At 46.2% G+C, this 22,659-nt stretch overlaps 1 protein-coding gene across 1 annotated transcript in view; it reads left to right on the top strand.

Moving 5' to 3' along the window:
• ABHD2 (abhydrolase domain containing 2, acylglycerol lipase) overlaps positions 1-22,659 on the top strand; it is a 95,844-nt gene that overhangs the window by 40,467 nt on the left and 32,718 nt on the right. The window contains exon 4 of the mRNA XM_004763767.3: positions 20,528-20,703. Within this exon, the coding sequence (XP_004763824.2) occupies positions 20,528-20,703 (176 nt within the window). The remainder of the gene's footprint in view (positions 1-20,527; positions 20,704-22,659) is intronic.

Here is a 22,659-nt window from a genome sequence, read left to right as displayed (position 1 = left end):
TAGGTTTGGGGCGAGGATAAGGAGAGACATGATTTATAGCATGCTTAGCATGCGTAAGACTTTAGCAAGCATAGCTGTTATTATCGGAGCTATTTTTACTTATTTTTTAAAGACTTGTTTATTTTAGAGAGAGAGAGAATACATGATCGTGAACGGGGTAGGGGGCAGAGGAGGAGAGAGAATCCTCAAGCAGACATCCCCCTGAGCACAGAGCCCAACGTGGGGCTCGATCCCAGTACCCCAAGATCATGACTAGAGCCGAGATCAAGTGTCAGACTTTTTTTTTTTTTTGAAGATTTTATTTATTTATTTATTTGACAGAGAGGGAGATCAAGCAGGCAAAGAGGCAGGCAGAGAGGAGGAAGCAGGCTCCCTGCTGAGCAGAGAGCCCGATGCGGGGCTTGATCCCAGGACTCTGAGATCATGACCTGAGCCGAAGGCAGCGGCTTAACTCACTGAGCCACCCAGGTGCCCTCAAGTGTCGGACTCTTAACCGACTAAGCCACCCAGCCCTTCTGGAGCTATTTTTATACTCATTGTATCAGCTCAAATGCTTGTGAGACTGTCATGGATAAGTGGGTATAGGATATGCCAAGGTAATTTTCGCAAGAGGAAATATGAGGGGGGGTGGGGTGAACTGGTGACAAAAGTCACCACCTCCTAAGCTGCATGTCCTCAGTCTGCCTCTCTTCCCCATTCCATTGCTTCTGCCTCCATCCCTCGTTTGGACTGACGCATGGCCACGTCTCTGTTTGCTGCCCCTTCTAGTTCACCTCACAGGCCACTAATCTGCCCTCTGATGCACAAATCTGATGGATTTTTTTATGCCCAGCTTTAAGCTGCCTATAGGTAGGTCTGGCCTGAGCCTGCCTTCTCCTCGCACCTTGTGTTCTAAACACATCAGGTCGCCCTACATTTCTCTCCTGGGTCTCACACTTGCTGATCCTCCCGGGGATCCTTCCACACGTTTGCACAGCCTTCGTATCTGAGAGCACACAGCCCCTCTTGGAGGAAGGCTCCCTGGGCGTCCCCCTGCACACCCAGAGCGAGTTCTTCTCCCCTCTGTTGTCTCGCAGCATCTGGGACTTCCATCGCAGAAGCACATTCATTTGCATTAAGATTTTCTATTAGTCTGTATCCCATGATAAATTGTGAAATAAGTTACTGTTCACAACCACGAAAGTGACAAATAATATCATTACCTGGATGGCTACTATCCTGTAGTCATGAGGTTCCGTGATTTCAGTATGTTTCCTTTCATCTTCAGATGAAACAATGGGTGAATGGGTGTCGTTACTCCTCACCCCACCTCCACACTCCGGTTTTTAACTAATAAGTCAGTGTGACTCAGCAAGTTAAGCTGACTTGCCCAGAGTCGCAGAGTGTCAGAACTGAGACTGGTCCCTGGTTTCCTAGACCCCGAAGGCTCTGTTCTTTTGCCTGTATCTTGGGTCTTCAATGCTCCATGTACTAACTGACATGTAGCAGGTGTTCCATAAATGTTTACCGAGTAAGTACATGAACACACGATCATAAATAATGGAGTAAAAATGTTGACCCCCATTATTACAAATTTAACCCAGAGAAATCATTGAAACACAGAGAAAGCTAAAAGTCTTATTAGAAATGGTGGATTGAACACGTGTTGGTGTTCACACTTCCTGAACCCCCACTAAAGTGACACTAAATGGTAAAAAGGCACAAATTCTCAAGAATATAGAGAATGGGACAGGAGATAGGAGCAGATGGGTGGGGAGCAGACGAACGAGCAGACACTAACTTAAGAACACCAGAAAGAGCGGGAACCCACACCTGCAGAGTGAGAACCTATAAGAATGGGGCTGAATTGAAAGGTCTAGAACTAGAGGCTCCAGGTGCATCTGAGCATTGGGTGTGAAATATCTGCAAACTTGTGGATTGGCGGAAAGTCCCCCAGGCTCCTCCCCTCTTCCGCAGCCAGGTGACGGCTCTGCCTCCGCCCTGACAGGTGAAGAGTGAGAGTGAGGCACCAGGGCCATAGAGTCTGTACATGGAAGGCCCCAGCCATGACCAGGTGCCCCAAGGAGACGGGGGAGAAACTGGGGAAACTGGCCGGCCTAGGAGGAAAATCCCAGAGACACTATCATTTGAGGGCCCTCTAACAGAGAGGCCAGAACCCACAGGTGGACAGATCTGCCTGGGGCACCAGCTGGCTGGCGTCTGCTTCTTAGCGCCCCGCCCTGCAGTGGGAGCAGACAACCAGGAGTCGCTGGCCATAGGAGGAAAGCCTTGAACATGAAAGACAGATCAAAGGCAAGCAGAAGAAAGGAAGTGGAGGAAACACAGTGAAATGAGCCAAGTAAAGAAGTCCCGTAATGAGTGTACTTGGGGACAAGAGAAGGCACGCATCCGTGTAGCAAGAAGAGACTAAAATCGGAACATTCCGAGAACAGGAAGAGATTTTTGGAGCACAGATGAAGAAGGTTGATAGAGGGGTTCAAAGATAAAGTTGAGGATCTCTTCCAGAAAGTAGAATAAGTAGACAAAGGATGGAAAGTGGAGGAGAAATCAAGAGGATTGATCCTCAGAAATCTAAAATTCAAATAACGGTAGTTCTGGAAAGAGGCTGGAAAAGCGGAAGGGAAGAAATTATCAGACAGGTATCCCCTCATTGGCCCATGAGTGTAGGGCCTGAAACTCCAGATTGAAAGAACTTCCAAATCCTAGCACAGGGAATGAGAGAGACCCGGTGGAGGAGCTTGATGACCTATTGGAACCCTGGCAAGAAAGCAAGGTCGCAAATGTCACAGGGCGCAAGGAGATGGATGGCACATGAGGGTCAGGTGTCAGAATGACCCCAGATGTCAACCGCAGACCGGAAGCTGGATGACAGGGGAGGAAGGCCTTCAAAATTCTGAGGTAAAAGTGGATTCTAACTCAGAATTCTGTACCGCCAAACTCACCCTAGTGTGAGGGTAAAATAAAGGCATTTTCAGACATGGAGAGTGGGTCTCAAAAAAAGGCTTTCTTTTTGTTTCTGTTTTTTTCCCAATTCATTTTTCTCTCAAGAAGCTAGCAAAAGCCAGCTGGCCTCCATCAAAGAAAGGAAGGCAGCCAAGGAAGAGTGGCCACAGGGCCCATGACGTAGGAAGGAGACGAGGGGCCTCGCAGGATGGAGGGCAGGCTCCCCAAATGGGGTGTCTCCAGGAGAACGCGAAACCAGTGATGGCCTGATGCCTTTGTGCAGAAACGCAGTGTTGCTCAGAGTTTGGAGATAAGCCGGCAGTTGTTATGCTCAGCTCATGAAGGAATGCCAAAAGTGATAACCTGAGGGAAATAGCTTAAAAAAAAAAAGACTACAGTACATGACTTAGTTGTGACTAGTATTTACATAGTCATATGAACAGTGAAAATTAATGTAACCAGAGATAGTGTTATAACAAGGTTGGAAAGAGTGGAGGAGGAACACCCCGAGAGAGAGTGAGTTCTGGGTGTGGAAGAGAGCCAACACACCACCTCCACAGTGGCAAATGCAGTAGGTGACACAGAAATTGGCGTGGAAGAGCCAGCAGGCCAAGCATGGCCTCCAGAAGTATGGAGACAAATATGGGGTGACAGGGACCCTATCGACTTGAAAATAGTTGTCTCTCAGAAGCAGGAACTGAGAACTGAGAAAGGTGAGGAGGCATTTCGTTAAACTCTGGACACACATGAGCAGAAGTGAAAGAAAATCAAGAAAGGGAAAAGCGAGATATGGGAAGAAACTCCCCCAGCATTGTTTCTGGTAGTAGACATTGGCCACAGACGCGTCCCACACTGGAGGCAGTGGCCACGGGATGCTTGGGAGAGGATGTCAGAGGTCAGGTCAGACACACCATGGACTTCAAAGACAGAGCCTACTACTTACTAGATCTTTGAATACTTGGTTTCCTCGTTCGTAAATGGAGGAGGGGGTTGTTCCCAACAGTAAGAGTTGCTCTAAGGGGCAAGTCAGATTATGTAATGTGTCCATAGAAGGTGTTGCATAGATGTTTGTTCCCTAAACTGTAGCTGATAAGCAGGACAGAATTGTGTGCGGTCATCTAGAACTTAGGACAATGACCGTGCAAATGAGAAAACAGGGAGTAAGTGGGGGGGGAAGTAGAAGACAAAATTATGTATATTATTAGTATAACTATGTTAAATACTCCATATTCAAATAGATACCAGTAAAAAGGAAACAAAAATGAAAATAGTTTCTTGAGGGTTGTGAGGATTTGGATGAATTTTATTTGATCTCTTCTAGCTGTTTCAGATTGATACAAAATCAAATCAAGAGGCCTCCGAACATACTTTTCAACCTTCCTAGTTTTAAAAGTCATGTGTGGTTCATTGCCAGTTATAAGTACAAGCAGTGACACCAGCCGCTCGCTGCCTTTTGAGTCTGTCCTTTGCATGCAGAGAGAGAGAGAGACTGCTTTCGCAGAACTTTCTAGAACATGCTCAACTGTCTTGTTGTGAGGACAAGAATGAAGGTTTAGTGCCTGAGCTGCGGCAAGTCTTCACAAGGGTGGAGTGGGTGACTATTTGAGAAAATATTTTTCTGCCTTCTCATGCCATAGGCGAGGGCAGCCGTTTCAGCAGAGCTGAACCACAGCCGCCAACAGTGGCTTCTTTCAGCTCTTGGGAACCAAGTTCCTCTCACGGAAAGCTCCAGAACAGCTGCATCATTTCCTTCTTTTTACTCTCAGCTCGGGGCTCAGCTTGCTCAAGAGGCAGCAGCTGTTTCCGGGAGGTTCCCCGAGAAGCAGAGTGTGTGACCTTGTTTTCTTCTGCCGTGTTGTCCCTCGCCGTCAGTGGGCTCCCACGCGTTTTGGTGTAAAGTTATGCCTTCAACCACTGTTCCCAGTTTCGCAGTTTTCCCATGTAAAAACAGCACTTACACACACATACACACTCACAGGCTGCCTTTCCTTTTATTGCACGGAGTAGCAGACTGTACTCAAAGTGTTGTGCACCTCGCTATTACTGTTCATGAAACACCACTGTGGGACCTTTCCACACTAACGCCATGGACGTCTCTGCTGCTTGGGATTCCAGAGTGGGGAGCCCTTGGTTTCATCCATCTGCTCACGGAGGTTTCTCTTGTCTCTAACTGTTGGCTTTCACACCGCTGTAATGTAATTGTGCATTTGCGTTATGCACACGTGCCCATGTAGAATAAACTAGAAGCGTCTCTTGCCCCCCATGCTTTGCCAACAGAAGGGGGTCTCCTCCTTTTTTATGTTTGCCAATCTGGTAGGTGAAAAATATTTTACTGATGTGATTCTTCTTTGTATTTCCTCTTATGAAAGAGGCCGTGCATCTTTTCAACGTTTAAGAACTTTTTTTGTTTCCATTTCTCTTACCTGCCTACTGGGAGCCACCTCCCATTTTCCTGATGGTCACCAGGCTTTTTCCCATTCACCTGGGAGAGTTCTTTATGTGCTGGGGAAATGAGCCTTTTGTCGTATGACTTGCAAATATTTGTTCTCAGTTTGTCCTCTGTCTTTTGATTTTGCCCATGGTGGTTACCGTGCTGATTAAAAAAAAAAAAAAAAAAAGTTTGCATAGTCAAATCTTTTTTTTTTTTTTAAAGATTTAATTTATTTATTTGACAGACAGAGATCACAAGTAGGCAGAGAGGCAGGCAGAGAGAGAGGAGGAAGCAGGCTCCCTGCAGAGCAGAGAGCCCGATGTAGGGCTCGATCCCAGGACCCTGGGATCATGACCTGAGCCGAAGGCAGTCTTTAACCCACTGAGCCACCCAGGCGCCCCGCATAGTCAAATCTTTTGATTGTTTCTTTTGGCTTTGGGGATTTCTGTTTTTCTCAGCAAGGCCTTCCTCATATGATTGTTTTATTTTTTTAGTTCCATCCTTTCCTAGCACGTAGATGGTACCATTCTCTGTTGTGAAATGCTCGACCTCTCTGGAATGTATCCTGGTGCGAGGTGTGGCTCCAAATTAATTTTTTCATCGATGGCTACCCTTTACCCAACACCCTCTGTCGAACAATCCGTCTTTACCCCATTTACTGAAATGCCACCTTTCTCGCCTACTAAATTTCTTGGATGTATTTAGGCACATTTCCAGTCTGTTCCATTCTGTTGATAATCCTCAATATATACCATTCGCAGATTTGTAGTTTTTGTAGCAAAACAGGCAGCGAGAGTGCGGCTAACCCCCCTCGCCACTCTGCTTTTTCAGGATTTCCTTGGCAGTTATAGCCCATTCAGTTTTTCATGTGAACTTTAGAATGCTTGTTTGATTCCAAATATGTTTTTTTTTTTTTTTTTTTTTTTTTTTTTTTTTACTGTGTATCTGTTAGACTTATAGATAATTCAGAGAGAATTAACACGTTTGCAGTGCGGAGTTTTCCAATGCTAGTTGATCTGTTCCAATCTCTCCAGAGCCCGAAGGAGCATTATACAATTTTCTTCTCACCTTCTCTTGACCGCGACTTCCCTGGGAACAGGAATGGAGTCAGGTTTTTAACGTGGGTTTTTAGTAATGATATCAGTAATTACTGACAAAAGAAGCACATTTTTAAATTAAATCTTTTTTTTTTTAAGATTTTATTTATTTATTCGACAGAGAGAGATCACAAGTAGGCAGAGAGGAAGGCAGAGAGAGAGGAGGAAGCAGGCTCCCTGCTGAGCAGAGAGCCCGATGCGGGACTCAATCCCAGGACCCTGAGATCATGACCTGAGCCGAAGGCAGCAGCTTAACCCACTGAGCCACCCAGGCGCCCTAAATTAAATCTTTTAAGAATCCCCTTTTTTCCAACATCACGGATTACCCTTTTGTGAATTATTATCTGCACACGAAACAGAAGCAAGACACGTGTCTGATGTGGCATGCCAACATTTTAACTCTTAGACGTCATTTCTCGATTCCCGGGTTTCTAAAGGGCATCCCAGGTGGATCTTCCAGGAACTTCACATTTACAGAGACTGGGTGTCCTGCTCTGGGAATAGTAGCAAACGCGGTGGGACTTTTTGGCTTGTCTTCGCCAGTCACAGATTTTGAGGTGGCCTTGGGCTGAGAAGCGGACAAAAGGCAATTGTGGATTGGGCAAGGAGCAGCGGATGAGGGAGGGGTCCCTGTGGGGGAGACGGGGACAAAACAGAAGTGTTCCGTCGGCTGTGCATCAGCACAGATCCTGTTCAGTCAGCACAAGCTGGTTTTCCAAATCCATAATTTAGCAACAGGAAGGGTGAGGCCGAGAAGGAGTGGGTTCTGGGCAAAGTGTGGGTGAGCCGAGCGAGTTTGCCCTCCAGTTTCCTACTGGCCCTTGATGGGACTAGCTCTTTCCTGGACAGAGCCTCCTAATAAGCTACCAGCCTATGGTAGCAGTGTTAAGACCAGGTTGAGACAGACAGGAAAGAGGATGGAGCTTTCACCTGGACAGGTGTGGCCAGTCCTAAAAGCTGTTGTTGGAGCAGAAACATAGTGAGATCAGATGCATTTAGTGCGTGAATACAATTCTGAGGATTTGTAACTGCTTTTCTTTGAATTTGAAAACTGTATTTATTTTTCCTTGAAGCAAAAGAATGTGGTTTCTTTTTAAGTGGCTTTATTGTCACTCCTGTGCCTCTCTGTCTAACAGTCCCGTTCTTATAGCTCGCACAGGATACAGGGTGGGTCACTGCGGCCTGGTCGCCTCTGTCCCACTATTTAGAAACCAGTTCCAGGAACAGGAGATGGTTTCTCTCTAGTTTGCTCAGGCCACTTTTGGTCATTTCAGGCAGAAACAAACCATCTCTGCACTGGAATTTTCCTGGGCTTCATCCTGCAATTCAGGAATAGAACATCGAGTAACGACAGTGAAAATGTAATGTGTGACAGCTGTGAAGAAGTATTTGCCTCCAGTGGGGGGAAAAGGCTGTGTGCAAAGCAGATTTCTGATGAGCCTATTAATGGGTGTTTGGGAAGCTGAATATGCCACTTGCCACTTGGAGATGAAAGGCTCGAAGCAAATGACAAAGTCCTTTCCCTGCCTCCCCAGCAGGACTGGGTGGGGGTCGGGGAGTGTGGTCTGTTCATGTCTGGAGAAGGCCGAGACCTGATGGGGTGGGTTCACACAGATCTGCTGGCTTCCGGGCAGACAGGCTGGGTGAGGGGGGAGAGGCCACAGGGGGAGGGAACCATAGGGGTCCGTGGGGGGAGCAGCAGGAGGTCCTGGGCTCAAGGCCTATGGAGGGGAAGGATCCAGGATAAGTATCTATAAACCTCTGACCTCTCAAGGGTTCTACACCTTTCCTGCTTTCTTACCTCCCCTGTGGGCACACAAACATGTACACAGACACACACACACACACACACATACACACACACACACACAGGAAGTCCTGGAGCTCAGTTTTTGAACTTCTGGGGCTGCCACAAAGCTTTGCTTCCTGTGTGCACACCCTCTACCACCACCCCCAGCACTGATCCTTGTCCTAATTAATTTATTCTCCCGCATTAATGTAGGATAAAAATGCTTCCCCAAATCAGAGACCCCTCGCCTTTCCACAGCACCCCACATCCTCTCTCCTGGGTCTCATTACCTTTGAGGAGAGGTTCAGAATGATTTTATTAACATTCTGGCCTTGTATTAGAAATAATCAAACATGAATATTCAAAGTAGTTACCCTCCAAGTGGATCTCCTACACAGAAAATCTTTACTAATATTAGGGAGCCGTTTACAATTGTGAAAAATATGTAAAATCAAAGAAATGGTTTTTTTGTTTAATGTATGCGAAGAAAACCTTAGAGAAGTTCCAACAAATTCAGTTCTCCATTCAGAAGAACATGAGTTAATGCAACAGTCAGACAAATGATCAGATAGGAAAAACCAGATGCAAAGATGTCTGTTACATTAGCCTCTGGTTGAGGGAGTTGACGTGTCTTGACTGGGGCCCAGTGAGAAAGGCTCTGACCTGAAGCTAGACACCTGTCCCCCAATCCTGACCTTGTGACGCAAGGCAAGTCAAGGCCCTGATTCCCTCATCTGTACAATGGGGGTGATGTCCTCACTCAGAGCTGTTGTGCAGACTCGGTGAGAGACAGGACTAGTTCAGTCTTGGACACAGAGGCTGGATGCTCAGAAATGTCCCCGCTGTCTGGGGACCTTAGATTCCCTGTCTTAAATTGGATGGCTATAACAGAGTGCCATAAAATTGGTAACTTAATCAACACATAGTTCTTTTTCACTGCTGTCAAAAGCTGGCGGGCCCAAGAGCAGGTGTCAGCAGATTCGGTGTCTGGTGAGAGTCATCTTCCTGATTTGCAGATGGCCACCATCTCCCTGTGGCTTCACACAGCAGAGAGGGAGAGCTCTGGTCTCACCATTTTCTTATAGGGACATGAGTCTCATCTTGGGGCTCTACTCTCATGACCTCGTCTACACCTACTTACCTCCCAGAGGTGTCACCTCTACATACTGTCACATCACAGGGCAGGGCATCGACACGTGAAGGTTGAGGGGCACAGACAGCCAGTCCTCAACACTCACCGTCATGCACGGAGTTAAACGGTACTTCTCAGCCATGTGACTATACCTCCCCATCCGATCACCCCATTCTGCCTTTCAGACCCCAGTGCCCACTCCTCTCCGTGACAATGGCTGTCTGTATATTTCTCACATCCTTCTACCCCCAGATTGTGAACCCTAAAAGGGCAGGCACTGTGTCTTTTTAATCTCTGAATTCAATTGACTCAGTCTCGAAGAGCCAAAAGAACATATGGGCCAAGGCAGGCCATCCCGATAACAGGTCTTTGGTTTGGTCCCAGACGCCAGCCTCGAGGCCTTTCTGGGCCATGTTGTCACTCTCAAAACAAATTTCTTGGTCAGAGTAAAGGTCATCCTTCTGCTCAGAGGACAGATACCTTTCTTGAAATGGAAAATTTGTTTATCTGCACGTGTGCTCTGAGCAGAGTGGAGGGGCTCTTGAGATGGGCATTCGCTGTGGCAACTGAGGAAGGATCCTGAGCGCACGTTTTCTGAACAGTCCCCACCCTGCCTTGCTCCCTGGCTGGTACTGGGCACAAAGCCAGCCAAGGACACGATCAGCCATTCCAGAGCGAGGTTCCCAGGACAGTGTAACTCCTCTGCTTTTTTCCCTGTCACTAAAGTGTCCCTTTGGTCTGGGTTTGCAAAAGGAGAGGGAGGCATGAGGGGCAGAGTACAAAATGGCGGCCCCGTGTCTGCAGAGTGAGCGGTCTACACAGGGAACAAAGATGAGACCTGTGGACAGGTGAGGCTTCCAGCCAAGTGCTGTGTTAACGACTGCTAACAATCTAAGGTCACAAATGCTTGAGAAGAGGGCCACTCATTTTGTCAGGTGACCTTTTAAACCTCAGCAGTAAGTTCTAGATGGATAGCCAAGGTGGCTGTGGACGCCCCATGGAATCGTGCAGATAGATTGCTCCATGTTGAGTTCCTTCTTCTGCCCAATACCCTTGAATTTAGGCAGGGTGTAAATTAAAGAGGAGTGCCTTAGTACTTTTTTTTTTTTTTTTAACATTACAGTATTCCCCTGATTTTCTTTCTAGTACATAGTGGAGTTGCATCCCATGTACTTTTCATATATGCAGATTCAACTCTGTACACCAAGGAGGGGAGAAACGTGTGCACGCGCACACACACGTGCACACACTCCTACACGACTGCATTCGTGCCAGGCCCTCAGCACGCCTTGCCACTCAGCTAAGCCTGAGGCCCCATCAGCCTGTGTGCCTCTGTGTGAGAGGGAACATCTTGCTGCCTCCTTGCATTTAAAGACGTGGTTCTTTGTTCCACGGCACGGCCCTCACCTCAAGCCCCCCAGCCACCTGCCCAGCCCTGTGGGGAGAGCCGCCTGAGCCCACTCACAGAGATAGTATGTTCCTTTTTCAGGGAGATTTGACTCTAGTTGATAGTTTCGCCTTTTCACTGGAGGACCAAGCTGTGGGTGAGATGTGACCACACCACACCACACTGCCGTGGAGGACGGGGACACTCCTGAATGGTCCCCTTCACCGTGACCGTTGTTGTCCTGTTCTTGCAGGAGCCCCAGAACTTGGTCTGAGTGTTTGTCCTTTCTCCTGTTTATTGTCAGCTTCTGGCTTAGAAACCCTGGTTCATTGTTTCTCAATAAGCAGATCTATATTGGGAATAAATACCAGCGCTCGGGGTGCCTGGGTGGCTCAGTCAGTTGAGCATCCGACTTTTGGTTTTGGTTCAGGTCATGATCTTGGGGTCCTGGGATCGAGGCCCTTGTCAGGCTCCACACTCAGCACAGAGCCTGCTTGTCTCTCTCCTTCTCCCTCTCCTCCTCCCCTTGCTCTCTCTCTCAAATAAATAAAATCTAAAACAACAACAACAACAAAACAGGTCTTGCCATGTTGTTGAAACGCCCCTGGCTGGCAGTGGCCTTAAAAATGGACAACACCAAAATGTGTGTATGTTAATTGGATATATTTTTAAAGCCAGAGGCTGGCTGTTGACTACTGAAGATACAAGCGGTCCCATTTGCATTGGTTCTAGAAAACTCCAGTATTTTTAAAGAATGACTAATGGAATCGTAAGAGCCTCTATAATGACAACATCTACTCAACCTCCTTGTGTCTATCTTACCATCCAAGCAAACACGGTGGACACAGTGGACAAGGACCCAGGTGAAGTCTTAATTCTGCCTTTGGTAAGCATAGTGACCGGGGCCATGCCATTAACCCTCTGGTCTCTGGGTCCCCGTGGTAAAATGAGGCTAACAACATCTGCCATCTCATAAACTTTAATCAAAGGCAAATAAGATCATAGACAAAAAGAACTTTGAAAAATTGTGAAGTGTTACAGATAAAGAAAATGGCAGTTTAATTTATCACACTCCATGTTCAAAGGAGGTCCATATATTCGTGGTGCTAGAACCTCTATTACTACCTCAAACGTCCCTGACTTCCTCTGTTCAAGGGCCTGAGGGAACGTCCTTCACATGCCCCCCCGTGACTGAGGGAGAGGTCCGTGTTTCACTACAGGCGAGGTTTCTGAGCTGTAGTACGATTCCAGTGGCCTTGGCCTTCGCCTGTATCTCAGTCGTGCAGATTAATAATTAGAGCATGGTGACTCTTCCCTTGCATTCCCTTCGTCTCCGGGAAACCAGGAGCCCCCTTGTTTCCTTCCTAATAGAGTAAAAGCAGGACTCCTCAGGTGACCTCCCTGGAGATCCACAGCAAGTGGCGTGCCCAGCCACCCCTCCACAGACCACAAGGGGCCCTGCATTATAGACCTTCCCCCCATCCCGCTCCTTACGCTTCAGCTTGTACCATCTTCTTTGTTGGTCCCGTGTCTCTTGCCTTCTTTGGCCTGGGAAGGAGGAACAGGCAGGAAGAGAGTGTGAGCTGATTTCCAACCACCTGCACTCCCACCAGGAAAAGTCAGGAGGGGCTGAACCCAAGGACATTTAAAATACAAATATTTTCATCAAAGTTAGGCTAACATTAAATCGTTTCAGAGAATATTTTCTGGAGCAAATCCTACTGAGATATTTTGATTCTGTGATGATTTTTTTAATATGATGTAGTTAAATTTTATCTTCATCAGGTTTGTTTTCCATTTAAATTTTTCTACAAAGCTTGGAATCAGGATTTTGTCCGTATTATAGGTTACGGTCTATAGCTTCTGCTGTAGCAAGTTCTCTCATGCTGTTATTTCCAAGTCCCATTCTCTGGGTTAAATTTTGCAATTCTAAATGCTTTTATGGAAACTGGACTCTAAGATTTTTTTTGAAGATTGGATTCTTTTGTCAAATTTTAGACAGTACTAAATTATACCACATGCAGTTGACTGTTGCCGATTTTATTCTGATTCGATCCTTTCTACCGATAATAGCCATTGTGAATTGAAGTGAATAAGACTGGTTATATGTATTTATTAATCAACAAATTCATTTTTAAAATTGTGGTAAATATTAAAAGTAGAGATGGAAGTAGAGACAGAGTAGAAGGAAATGGCCTCAAGTCAAAATAGTAGGGGTGTTCGGGGTGGCTTAGTCGGTGAAGCATCTGCCTTCGGCTCAGGTCATGATCCCAGAGTCCTGGGATCGAGTCCCGCATCAGGCCGTCTGCTCAGTGGGAAGCCTGCTTCCTCTTCTCACCCCCCGCTCGTGCTCTCTCTCTAATAAATAAATAAAATCTTAAAAAAAAAATAGAGGGATGTTCAATATCGCTAGGAAGGCTATAACAATTAAAAAAAAAAAAGAAAAGTAACAAAGGTTGGTGGGGATGTGGAAAGCTTAGAACCCTCGTGTCTTGCTGGTGGCAATGTAAACTTGTACAGCCACTACGGAAAAAAGTTTAAAGGTTGCACAAAAAGTTAAGCATAGAATGACCATATGATCCAGAAATTCTTCTGCTCCTAAATATACCCTAACGTACTGAAAACAGGAGTTCGAAGAAAACTTGTATAGCCAACCATAGCCAACAGGTGGTGACAGCCCGGTGTCCGTCAGGTCAGGGACAGCTATAGAAAATGTGGTCGGTATATGCCTACGATGAAATATTATTCGGCCGTAGAAAGGAATGAGGTACTTATCCAGGTTACCACATGGGTGAACCTCAAAAACTTTGTGCTAAGTGAAAAATCACAAGATAAAAAGTCACAGACTCAACAATTCCATTTATGTAAAATATCTATTATATGTCATTCCACAGAAGCAGAAAACAGATGAGTGGTTGCCAGGGTCAGGAGGGAGGGGAGAACGAAGAGTAACAGCTTAACACATACAAGGTCTCCTGTGGGAGCGAAGAAATGTTCTGGAACCAGACAGAAGCGATGATTGTGCGGTACTGTGAATGTACCAAATGCTCGGGAACCGGGCGCTTTCAAAAGGTTAATTTCATGGTATGTGAATTTTACATACCATTTACATAGTGGGGCAAAGTGATGGGTTGCACGAAATGAGCTACTTTAAGACCAGTAAAGATCATTGACCAGGAGTCATAAAAACTCTACTTTTCTAGATTTCTCCTTTAAAGAAAACAGCACAAACTCTTGGATGTGATAAAGTCTGCTTTCAGAAAGATGAGTGGGCGAGAAAAAAGACCACTGGAGCCAGCGAGCTGCCTGTTTCTAATCTACAGCGCATACAGCAAGTTCTTCAAAGTAAATACATTTAGGAATTATGGGAAATGCTGAGTTGGGACCAACATTGGGAACAAGGACAGAAAGAAGAGACTTCGGAGGGATTAGATGGGAACATGCCGGTTTGAAGAAGGCTGTGGGATATCAGGGGCACTGAAGCAGCCTCTTAAAGCAAAGATGGGTCTAGCCTCAGACCCTGTGGAGAGCATATGTCGCTTTCTGGCTGCCCAGCATCCTTTCTTTTTCTCCAAGGGGACACAAATTTCCTCTTGGGGAAGTCTTCTCCCATTGCACGCAGGAAATAAATCAGGGTGCTCTGCCCCCCCAAATTCCCTCCTTTGAGACACCCCACTCCTGGGGCATTGCCTCCTGGAGGTGCGGCGGACTGTGTAGACAGCACATTCATACAGCAGCCCCACTTTCTTTCCTCGAGCCTACCTCCTTCAAGCCTGGTCCTCTAGCCTCTTGTCTACTTGGGGAGCACCCCAGCACTGTACCTTCTTAAATTCATTGGGGTTGGATTGTGTTACATTAATCCTAGCATCTTGTCTGAAACAAACATAAAATTGTAGCCAAGGAGGAGCTGCTGCAGGGCTTCTGGCTCACTGAAAGGGACCTGCCTGCGGGGAATGGGGGTAGGGGGGCACAGTCTCAGATGACATAGTGTGCCAGCTCTGTGCCAGGTTCCTAGAGGGCAGCTGGAGAAAATCCGAGGGAATGACAGCTAGGTCTGCATCCGATTGCTATAAAGTAGTTTGACGTCAACCAAAGAACCCAGGTCGTATAAGAAACAATTGATTGGTCACTCACAGATTGAGGGCAAAGATAAGCATTAGTCAACTTTTTTTTTTTTCCCCAGCTCTTTTGTAAACAGCCCAACAGCCATCTGTCCTTGCTGATGTGAACTCCATCTGCCCAAACGCAGTGTGTATGTGTATATGGAGGGCCACAGACGGGGGGTTCCCGATTTTCCCTTGTGGACTTTCCCATTGGGTGATTCTGTTAGTATAGCCTGGTGTTGTGTACAGATAGGTTCAGAAGATCAGGACACACTGGCCTCTCTATTTTGTTGTGGTTTAGCTTCTTTTTTAATAACATCCGTTTATTTACAACAAGCATTTATTACTCACTGGCCACAGCGCAACATTGGACAATTTAGCATATGTGTTAGCACAGAAGACATTGCCTCTGCTTTCAGGGAGCTAGGAGTAAAATGCACCCAGATGCTCACTCTAAGAATAGCTTTTTTAAAAATGTAGAAATGCATGCTAATTAGTGTAGTAAAAACCGAGTATTGCAACGTGAAGCAGGCTATAAAGTTTTACCGTAGGACATAAATGCTTGAGTTATAGAGAGATACAGTATGTTTTTTTAATGGGACAAATAAAAATTGTAAAGATGTCTGATTTCCCCAAGATGTGTCAACAATAAGAAATCCCAAAATTTTCATGTAAAATCCCAAATTTTCATGCTAATCCTGTAATTCACCTGGAAATCAAAATGCCGAAAATCTGCCAAGAAAATTTTGGAAAGGAAAAGTGAAAGCCTGCACTAGCAACTCTCAAAATAGTCCCTAAAGCTATGTTCATTAAGACAGAGTCATTCTGGCACAAGAACAGACACATAGATCAATGAATCAGAAAAGAAAATATAGAAAAATATCTAAATGTTTCATTGGGAACTTGGTATATGTTAAAGACGACAGTTAAAATCAGTAGGGAAAGGATGATCCATTTATAGTATAAAGTTAACTAGCTAACTGTCAGGGAAAAATGAATTAGATCTTTACTTTGCGTCATTCACAAAAATAAGTAGATTTAAGGGTAATACGATTTTTAAAAACTATAGGCATAATAGAAGGAAATACTGAGGAATGGATTTGAAGTCGTGTGTTCAAATAGCTTTTTAAAACCACAAAGGTTTTAATAGAAAAACCTAACAAATTTGGGGCACCAGGCTGGTTCAGTTGGAGGAGTGTGCGACTCTTGATCTCAGGGTCATGAGTTCGAGCCCCATGCTGGGTGGAGAGATTACTTTAAAAAAAATTTTTTTTTAAAGAAAAGAAAAGTAACAAATTTAACCACAAAATATAAAGTTATGTAAGATAAAATATGTGACAAACTAGGAGAAAGCCTTTACAACATATAATAGAAAATGACACGGTGTAGGGGTGATAAGAACAGCACCTATGAATCAATTGGAGAAAGATAAAAAATACAACAGGAAAATGGACGAAGGGTACAAACCATTTACATAAGAGAAACAGGAATGACTGGGAAATATATGAATCAGAAAGATGCCAATTCAAATAAGACATGTGTTTTCCATAAACAATAAATTCTGGTACACTGAAAATAAATTTAAAAAATAAATTAATTTAAAAAAAAAACATATTTTCCACGGATTGAGTCCATCTTAAGAAACACGTACCGAAGTTAAATATCCATTTTTTGCCCGTCAAGATGGCCAAAATGTGAAAGATTGACAGTGCTAATTATTGATGAGGGTGAGGAAGACAGGTACTTCCGTGCAAAATTTGCAAATGTAAATTGGGTCCATCTGTTTTGAAGACAGTTTGGTGGTGCTCGGAATTTAAAACACACACCACGCTCCATTCTGTGTCTCCAGCCTCCTCGGGGCTGCCTCTCCTCATGGGGTAGTCAGGTCCTGGCTGCCTCAGAGCAGGGCACCAGGCTTCCAAGGAGGTCAAGGCAGAAGCTGCCAGGCTTCTCTCTGAAGGGCCAGAGTAAAGCAGATTCCTCCATGGACACTTTGTAGCATCTCTTAAGTGCTTATATGTTTATGTAAATATCAAAAGATTCCATTTTTTTAAAAAATATTTTATTTATTCATTTGACAGAGAAAGAGATCACAAGTAAGCAGAGAGGGGGGAAGCAGGCTCCCTGCTGAGCAGAGAGCCCCATGCAGGGCTCGATCCCAGGACCCTGAGATCATGACCTGAGCTTTAACCCACTGAGCCACCCAGGCACCCCGATTCCACTGTTTTGATTCATGCTTCCTCCTTGACCCAAACTACGTAACTAGTTACACCCATTCTGGTTTTTCCTTTTTAAATTTTTTCGTGTGACCTGTGGGTAAATTATGCAAACACAGGAAAACACACAACAACACTTCGCCACAGTGTATGCGGTCTGAAAATTCGATTTGGTAAACGCCGGTGTGGTGGTGGTATGATTTGCATTGAAAACAGCGTTTTATCAGAAGGTGGTATTGTCATTAAATTAATGATTGTGAAATGCCCACTGTGCACAACTGACGGTGCACACTGTTTCACACTGAAGTGAGAAAGTCCTCCAGCGATACTGAGGCAGTCGCTTTTTCCCACGCGCACACATGCACACACACGGACACCTGCACACGTGCACACGTGCATACTCTGGATTTTCTCTGAGAATGGTGCTGGGTAGCCTGGAAAGAGGACAGGAACCAAACACCAATCGTGCTACAGCCCAACTCACATTATTAGGGTGTATGTTTCTTCTGTGCCTGCTCTGTGGGTCCGCTCCCAGTTCACCCAGCAGTCCTCCCTTCGTGCTCGGCATGTGGGGCGCCCTGGGGAGACACACAAAGCTGGACAAGCCTGGCCTGCCGCTGGTGGGGAAGAATGTGCTTGAAAAGAGCCCTCATGTCGATCAGGCCCCCTGGGTGCCAGGACGGAGCTGTGCACAGGTGAGCGGTGCCAAGAGCGGTTCTTTGCCGGGGGGCACAGAGAAGGGGCAGCTCCCCCAGCAGCATGATTAGAAGTGAGTCTTGAAAGACAGATAGTAGCTGCGGAACAGAAAAATTGGGTGTGCAGGGAGAAAAGGGGAATATTCCAGGCAGAAGCAACAGCTTGAGCAAAGGCTCTTGGGATAAAAATAGCACAGCAGGCAGCACGCCTCTTCTGAGTGGAAACAGGCCAGTGGCTCTGGCTTATCTGAACTTACACAGAAAGACGTAAGCGGGCAGGGCATGGCGGGCCTCCTAGGGCAACTTAGGACCCATGCAGTGGAGGGGGACAGCCGGACACACATGGTTGGTTTTCCCTCCATTGGCAGGTGGAGGCCAGAGTAAGTGGACGAGAGTAGGGGCTAGAGGCCACCTCAGAGAGGTGACATGACCCCGAATCAGGGGGGCAGCATCAGGATGACCACACATGCCATCATTATATGGGAAGCCTCGGACTACCAAGAAAAGATTTTATTTTATTCTTTTGTCATTTTCTGAAATTCTCTTGTATTCTGAACAAGATCAGGAGATACGCATATGAAATTTAGTTCATATTTCTATTATCCTGTTTAACCTCAGCACATTTCTATTTTCATTTATTCTATAAACAAAATTATCTCTGAATTTTCCTCTGGGTGCAACCAGGAATTTGGTTTCTTGGATCACTTCCCTCCCCGTGTTTGTAATTTATCGTCTGAAACCCTTTATAAATGCTGCAGCTAAATCTTGTGCAATACTGAGCTGTCCAGCTGATGTGATCTTTATAGGCTTGCTTTTGGTTGCTGTCATAATCCACTCATTTCTTATAAACGCTTCTATCTGCTTCCCGAATGCCATGGCCTCGGCACTGAGATTTGCACCTATGGTGTCACGCTGGCAAATGTCCCAAGGTCTTAAAATAATCTTTCCTCTCCTCCGCACCAGCACAGAGGAAGTTTGTTCTGGAACTGGCTGGCTTACGGTGATACCTTCACTTCTCTTAAGTTTGTGGAGACTTAATGAATTAGTTTTTAAAAAAAAGAAAAAAGAAAAAAGTAAGTCTGGTTTAATTTAAGGAGGGTTTTTAGGATCAACAGGTATGATGGAAATGATAGGCAAGAATTGGGAAATGGGGGGCGCCTGGGTGGCTCAGTGGGTTAAGCCTCTGCCTTTGGCTCAGGTCATGATCCCAGGGTCCTGGGATCGAGCCCCGCATCGGGCTCTCTGCTCGGCGGGAAGCCTGCTTCCTCCTCTCTCTCTCTGCCTGCCTCTCTGCTTACTGCCTACTTGTGATCTCTCTCTCTGTCAAATAAATAAATAAAATCCTTAAAAAAAAAAAAAAAAGAATTGAGAAATGGGTTAAAGTGAGCTCTTAAGAAATTGCTCACCGGGGTGCCTGGGTGGCTCAGTGGGTTAAGCCTCTACCTTCGGCTCAGGTCATGATCCCTGGGGCCTGGGATCGAGTTCCGCATGGGGCTCTCTGCTCAGCAGGGAGCCTGCTTCTCCTCATCTCTCTCTCTGTCTGTCTCTCTGCCTATTTGTGATCTCTCTCTGTCAAATAAATAAATAAAATCTTTAAAAAAAAAAAAAATTGCTCACCACAGAGCACCAGGGTGGCTCAGTCACTTAAGCTTCCGACTCTTGGTTTCAGCTCAGGTTACGATCTCAGGGTCCTGGGATCGAGCCCCACGTGGGGCTGCCCACTCAGCAGGGAATCTGCTTTTTCCCTCTCCGTCTGTCCCTCCCCCTGCTCGCATACTTTCTCTCTTAAAATAAATCTTTAAGAAACTAAGTGCTCATCACTGTGATATAATACAGAGATGAGGGATGGATGTCATTACCATGTTTCATGTTCTGTGACTCTAGTTTACATAGAACCCAGATCTTGGCCAACCACCAGGCCTGGGCTCAAGGCTGGCCAAGAGAAATCAGTGGCAGTTTCAGGAAATGGGACCATCCCACGCCAGGGCTGCGAACTATAATCATTTCTTAGTTGTAACAGAGTACCCTGTTTTCCCAGTGGTTAACTAGTTGGGGATTTTTGCGTTTACTCCCAGGGACCAGGGTCACTCCGTGTTTTCACAAAGGACGATGGTGAGGGTGGTGTCATGGCTTGCTTGGGCTAACAAGCCTTTATCTTTCACTTAACCCGACAAATATTTACACTGCTCTGCCCTTCCAGCACTTTCTCTGGAGCATACAGTGTACCCCCCAACAGCTGCACGAGGCACTCATAGACTCTTGGGAGAGCAGCCGGTTTGGTTAACGGGGTACCCACGATAGCTGGGGCCGCTCTTGTTGGGGGAAGGCAAAGAAGTGAGCATTTACTGAGTGTAGGCCGTGAGCTAGATGCTTTATATACGTTAGCTCATCTGATAATGAGGCTAGCTCTGCGATGTAGCATGTGTTCAAAATGTATTAGTTGCTTTGCTTTTTCATCTGCGTTACAGAAATAACTCGTATCGAATTACTTAACACTGTAAATTTGAAATCCTGTCTGTGTAAACATGTGCCAGTGGTTTCTAAAGCTGATCTGATACAGGATGTTTAGTAAGTGGGGAAAGGGCGCCAATCCTGGCGTGGATGTAAGGTACAGAAAATCCCATATTCACAGGAAAAGAACTTAAATAGGTTGAAAGACGTTTGCTCGAAGTTTTTTCCATGCACTGTTCAAGGAGCGTGGCAGAAACTGAGCTCTCCTCCTCTGCTTTCTTAGATACATTCCACCGTTGATCTGGGGGAAAAGTGGACACATCCAGACGGCCTTGTACGGGAAGATGGGAAGGGTGAGGTCGCCACACCCCTACGGGCACCGCAAGTTCATCACCATGTCTGACGGAGCCACCTCGACCTTCGACCTCTTCGAGCCCTTGGCGGAGCACTGTGTTGGAGGTGAGCTAGCGCAGGTCTGCGATGGGGCCATTGCCCGGAATGGGAACACTGGGCAGGTGTTCGCGCACGGTGGGAGGGAACACGGTGTACGCGCTCGTCCCGCCAACTCAGCATCGCGCTGGGGGCTAGGAGGAAGCCCACTGCGGTTCATCACCCAGGGGCAGCCCGCAAGGCTTCGTGCTGTCATGTGCTTGCTGGATACCACGTTGGGCCCCTCAGACAGCAATGCTGGACGTGGTTGTTAGTCCTCCCATGAGATACAGAAGCTCAGTGTAAGGGGCTGTGGGAGAACGTGGAGCCCAGGCCCCGTCAGGACCAGGCCTCTGGTTTGATTACAGCAATAGAAGCCAGACTCTTCTAAGAGCTTTGTAGATCCTGTTCTTTCAGTTAAGCATTGTAGCAACCCCAAGAGGTGGGGGTGCCTTATTGTCCTGACTCTACTGATGAGAGAAACTAAAGCTCAGAGACGCGGCATAGGCTGGTCTGGTTTGTTGGGTAATAGCAGATGGTGGAGGCTCGCAGGCACCCTCTGTGTAGGTTGCTGTGGACAAAAAGACACATTTGGGTCCATTTACACAGGGCTCTGGGATACCTATCTGTCAGAAACCTCTCGATCACTGCCGCTGCTGGAAGCCAGTGTTGCTCTGTGCGGCCTGCCTAGTAAGCAGCTGTTACAAAAAGCTTTGCGGGAGGACTCACAAGTGAGTGGAGTTAGGACTCCAGCTGCCTCCCACTGCCCCTCCTAGAGGAGGACGTGTCTTCTCAGTTCCATAGTATGCAAGGCACCTAGGTCTGAGGGGTTTTTTGTGCTTTTTTATTTTGTAAAGATTTTATCTATTTATTCAGAGAGAGAGCTTGCGTGCATAAGTGGTAGGGGGAGGGGCAGCGGAAGAGAGAAAATCCCACGGAGACTCTCCACTGGGCATGGAGCCCGACGAGGAGCTCGATCTTACAACCCTGAGATCATGACCTGAGCCGAAATCAAGAGTCAGATGCCCAACCGACTGATCCACCCAGGCGCCCCAAGGCACCTTGGTTTTTATAGGATCTCGGTAACTACTTGGGAGGAAGTTCCAGTAAACCTCTTGTACCTTTCAGTTCTTTACGGTAACCAGCGCTGTTGACAAGCTGGTGCCAAAGGTTTAGTGGGTGTTCCCTTTGCCTGTTACACTCAGCCCCAGACCCCTCCATGACTGCCTCCTCCTTGTCACTCAGGTCTCAACTCAGCTGTCACCTCCTCAGAGGGACAGCCCCTGCCTCCCCTCGCTAATGTAACCTTCCCAGTCAATCCATCACACCTTCCTGCTTTTGTCCTTCAGAGTACCACTCGCTCAGGACGTAATCTGTGGTCCTGAGAGATCTCCATCTATCAAATAAATAAATAAAATCTTAAAAAAAAAAAAAAGAAAATTCAAAATGTATCTTTAAGATATACAGAGCAAGTATACATCTCTCTTCTACTCCTACTGCCCACCCACACTCCTCCCCAGTGGTACCCACTGTTAGGTTTCTCACTACGATTCCAGGGCTAGTGGATGCATTTCTAAACATAGATGTCTTCTTCCCCTCCATGCAAATGGCAGCGTTCATAATCCTTTTCCACACCTTGCTTTTTTTCCCACTTAATACATGTTGGAGAGCTCACCCTATCAGCACCTGTAAAGATGTCTCTCGTTATTTCTAAGGGCTACATAACATTTCATCACTTGGATGTGCAATAATTTATTTAACCAGACCTCTATTTGGGAGCATTTAGCTTGTGTTCACTCTTTTGCCATTATCACCTGTCATGTACATCTCTTGTTCTGCACAATGTATAGTTGTATCTGTAGACAAATATCTGGAAGTCAGATTGCTTGATCAAAGAAGTCTATGCAGACCACTTCTTGTTTTTCCATGCCTGCATCCCGTCATTCATACAGAAATTAAGAGGAAGTCTTGGAAACCTAGAAAGCA

The sequence above is a fragment of the Mustela putorius genome, unplaced genomic scaffold (assembly GCF_011764305.1).
Source record: "Mustela putorius furo isolate JIRA1106 unplaced genomic scaffold, ASM1176430v1.1 tig00003875_pilon_pilon_pilon, whole genome shotgun sequence".
Classification (NCBI taxonomy): Eukaryota; Metazoa; Chordata; class Mammalia; order Carnivora; family Mustelidae; genus Mustela; species Mustela putorius.
The sequence above is the reverse complement of the archived record's forward strand: the minus strand, read 5'-3'. Positions and strand labels throughout refer to the sequence as shown.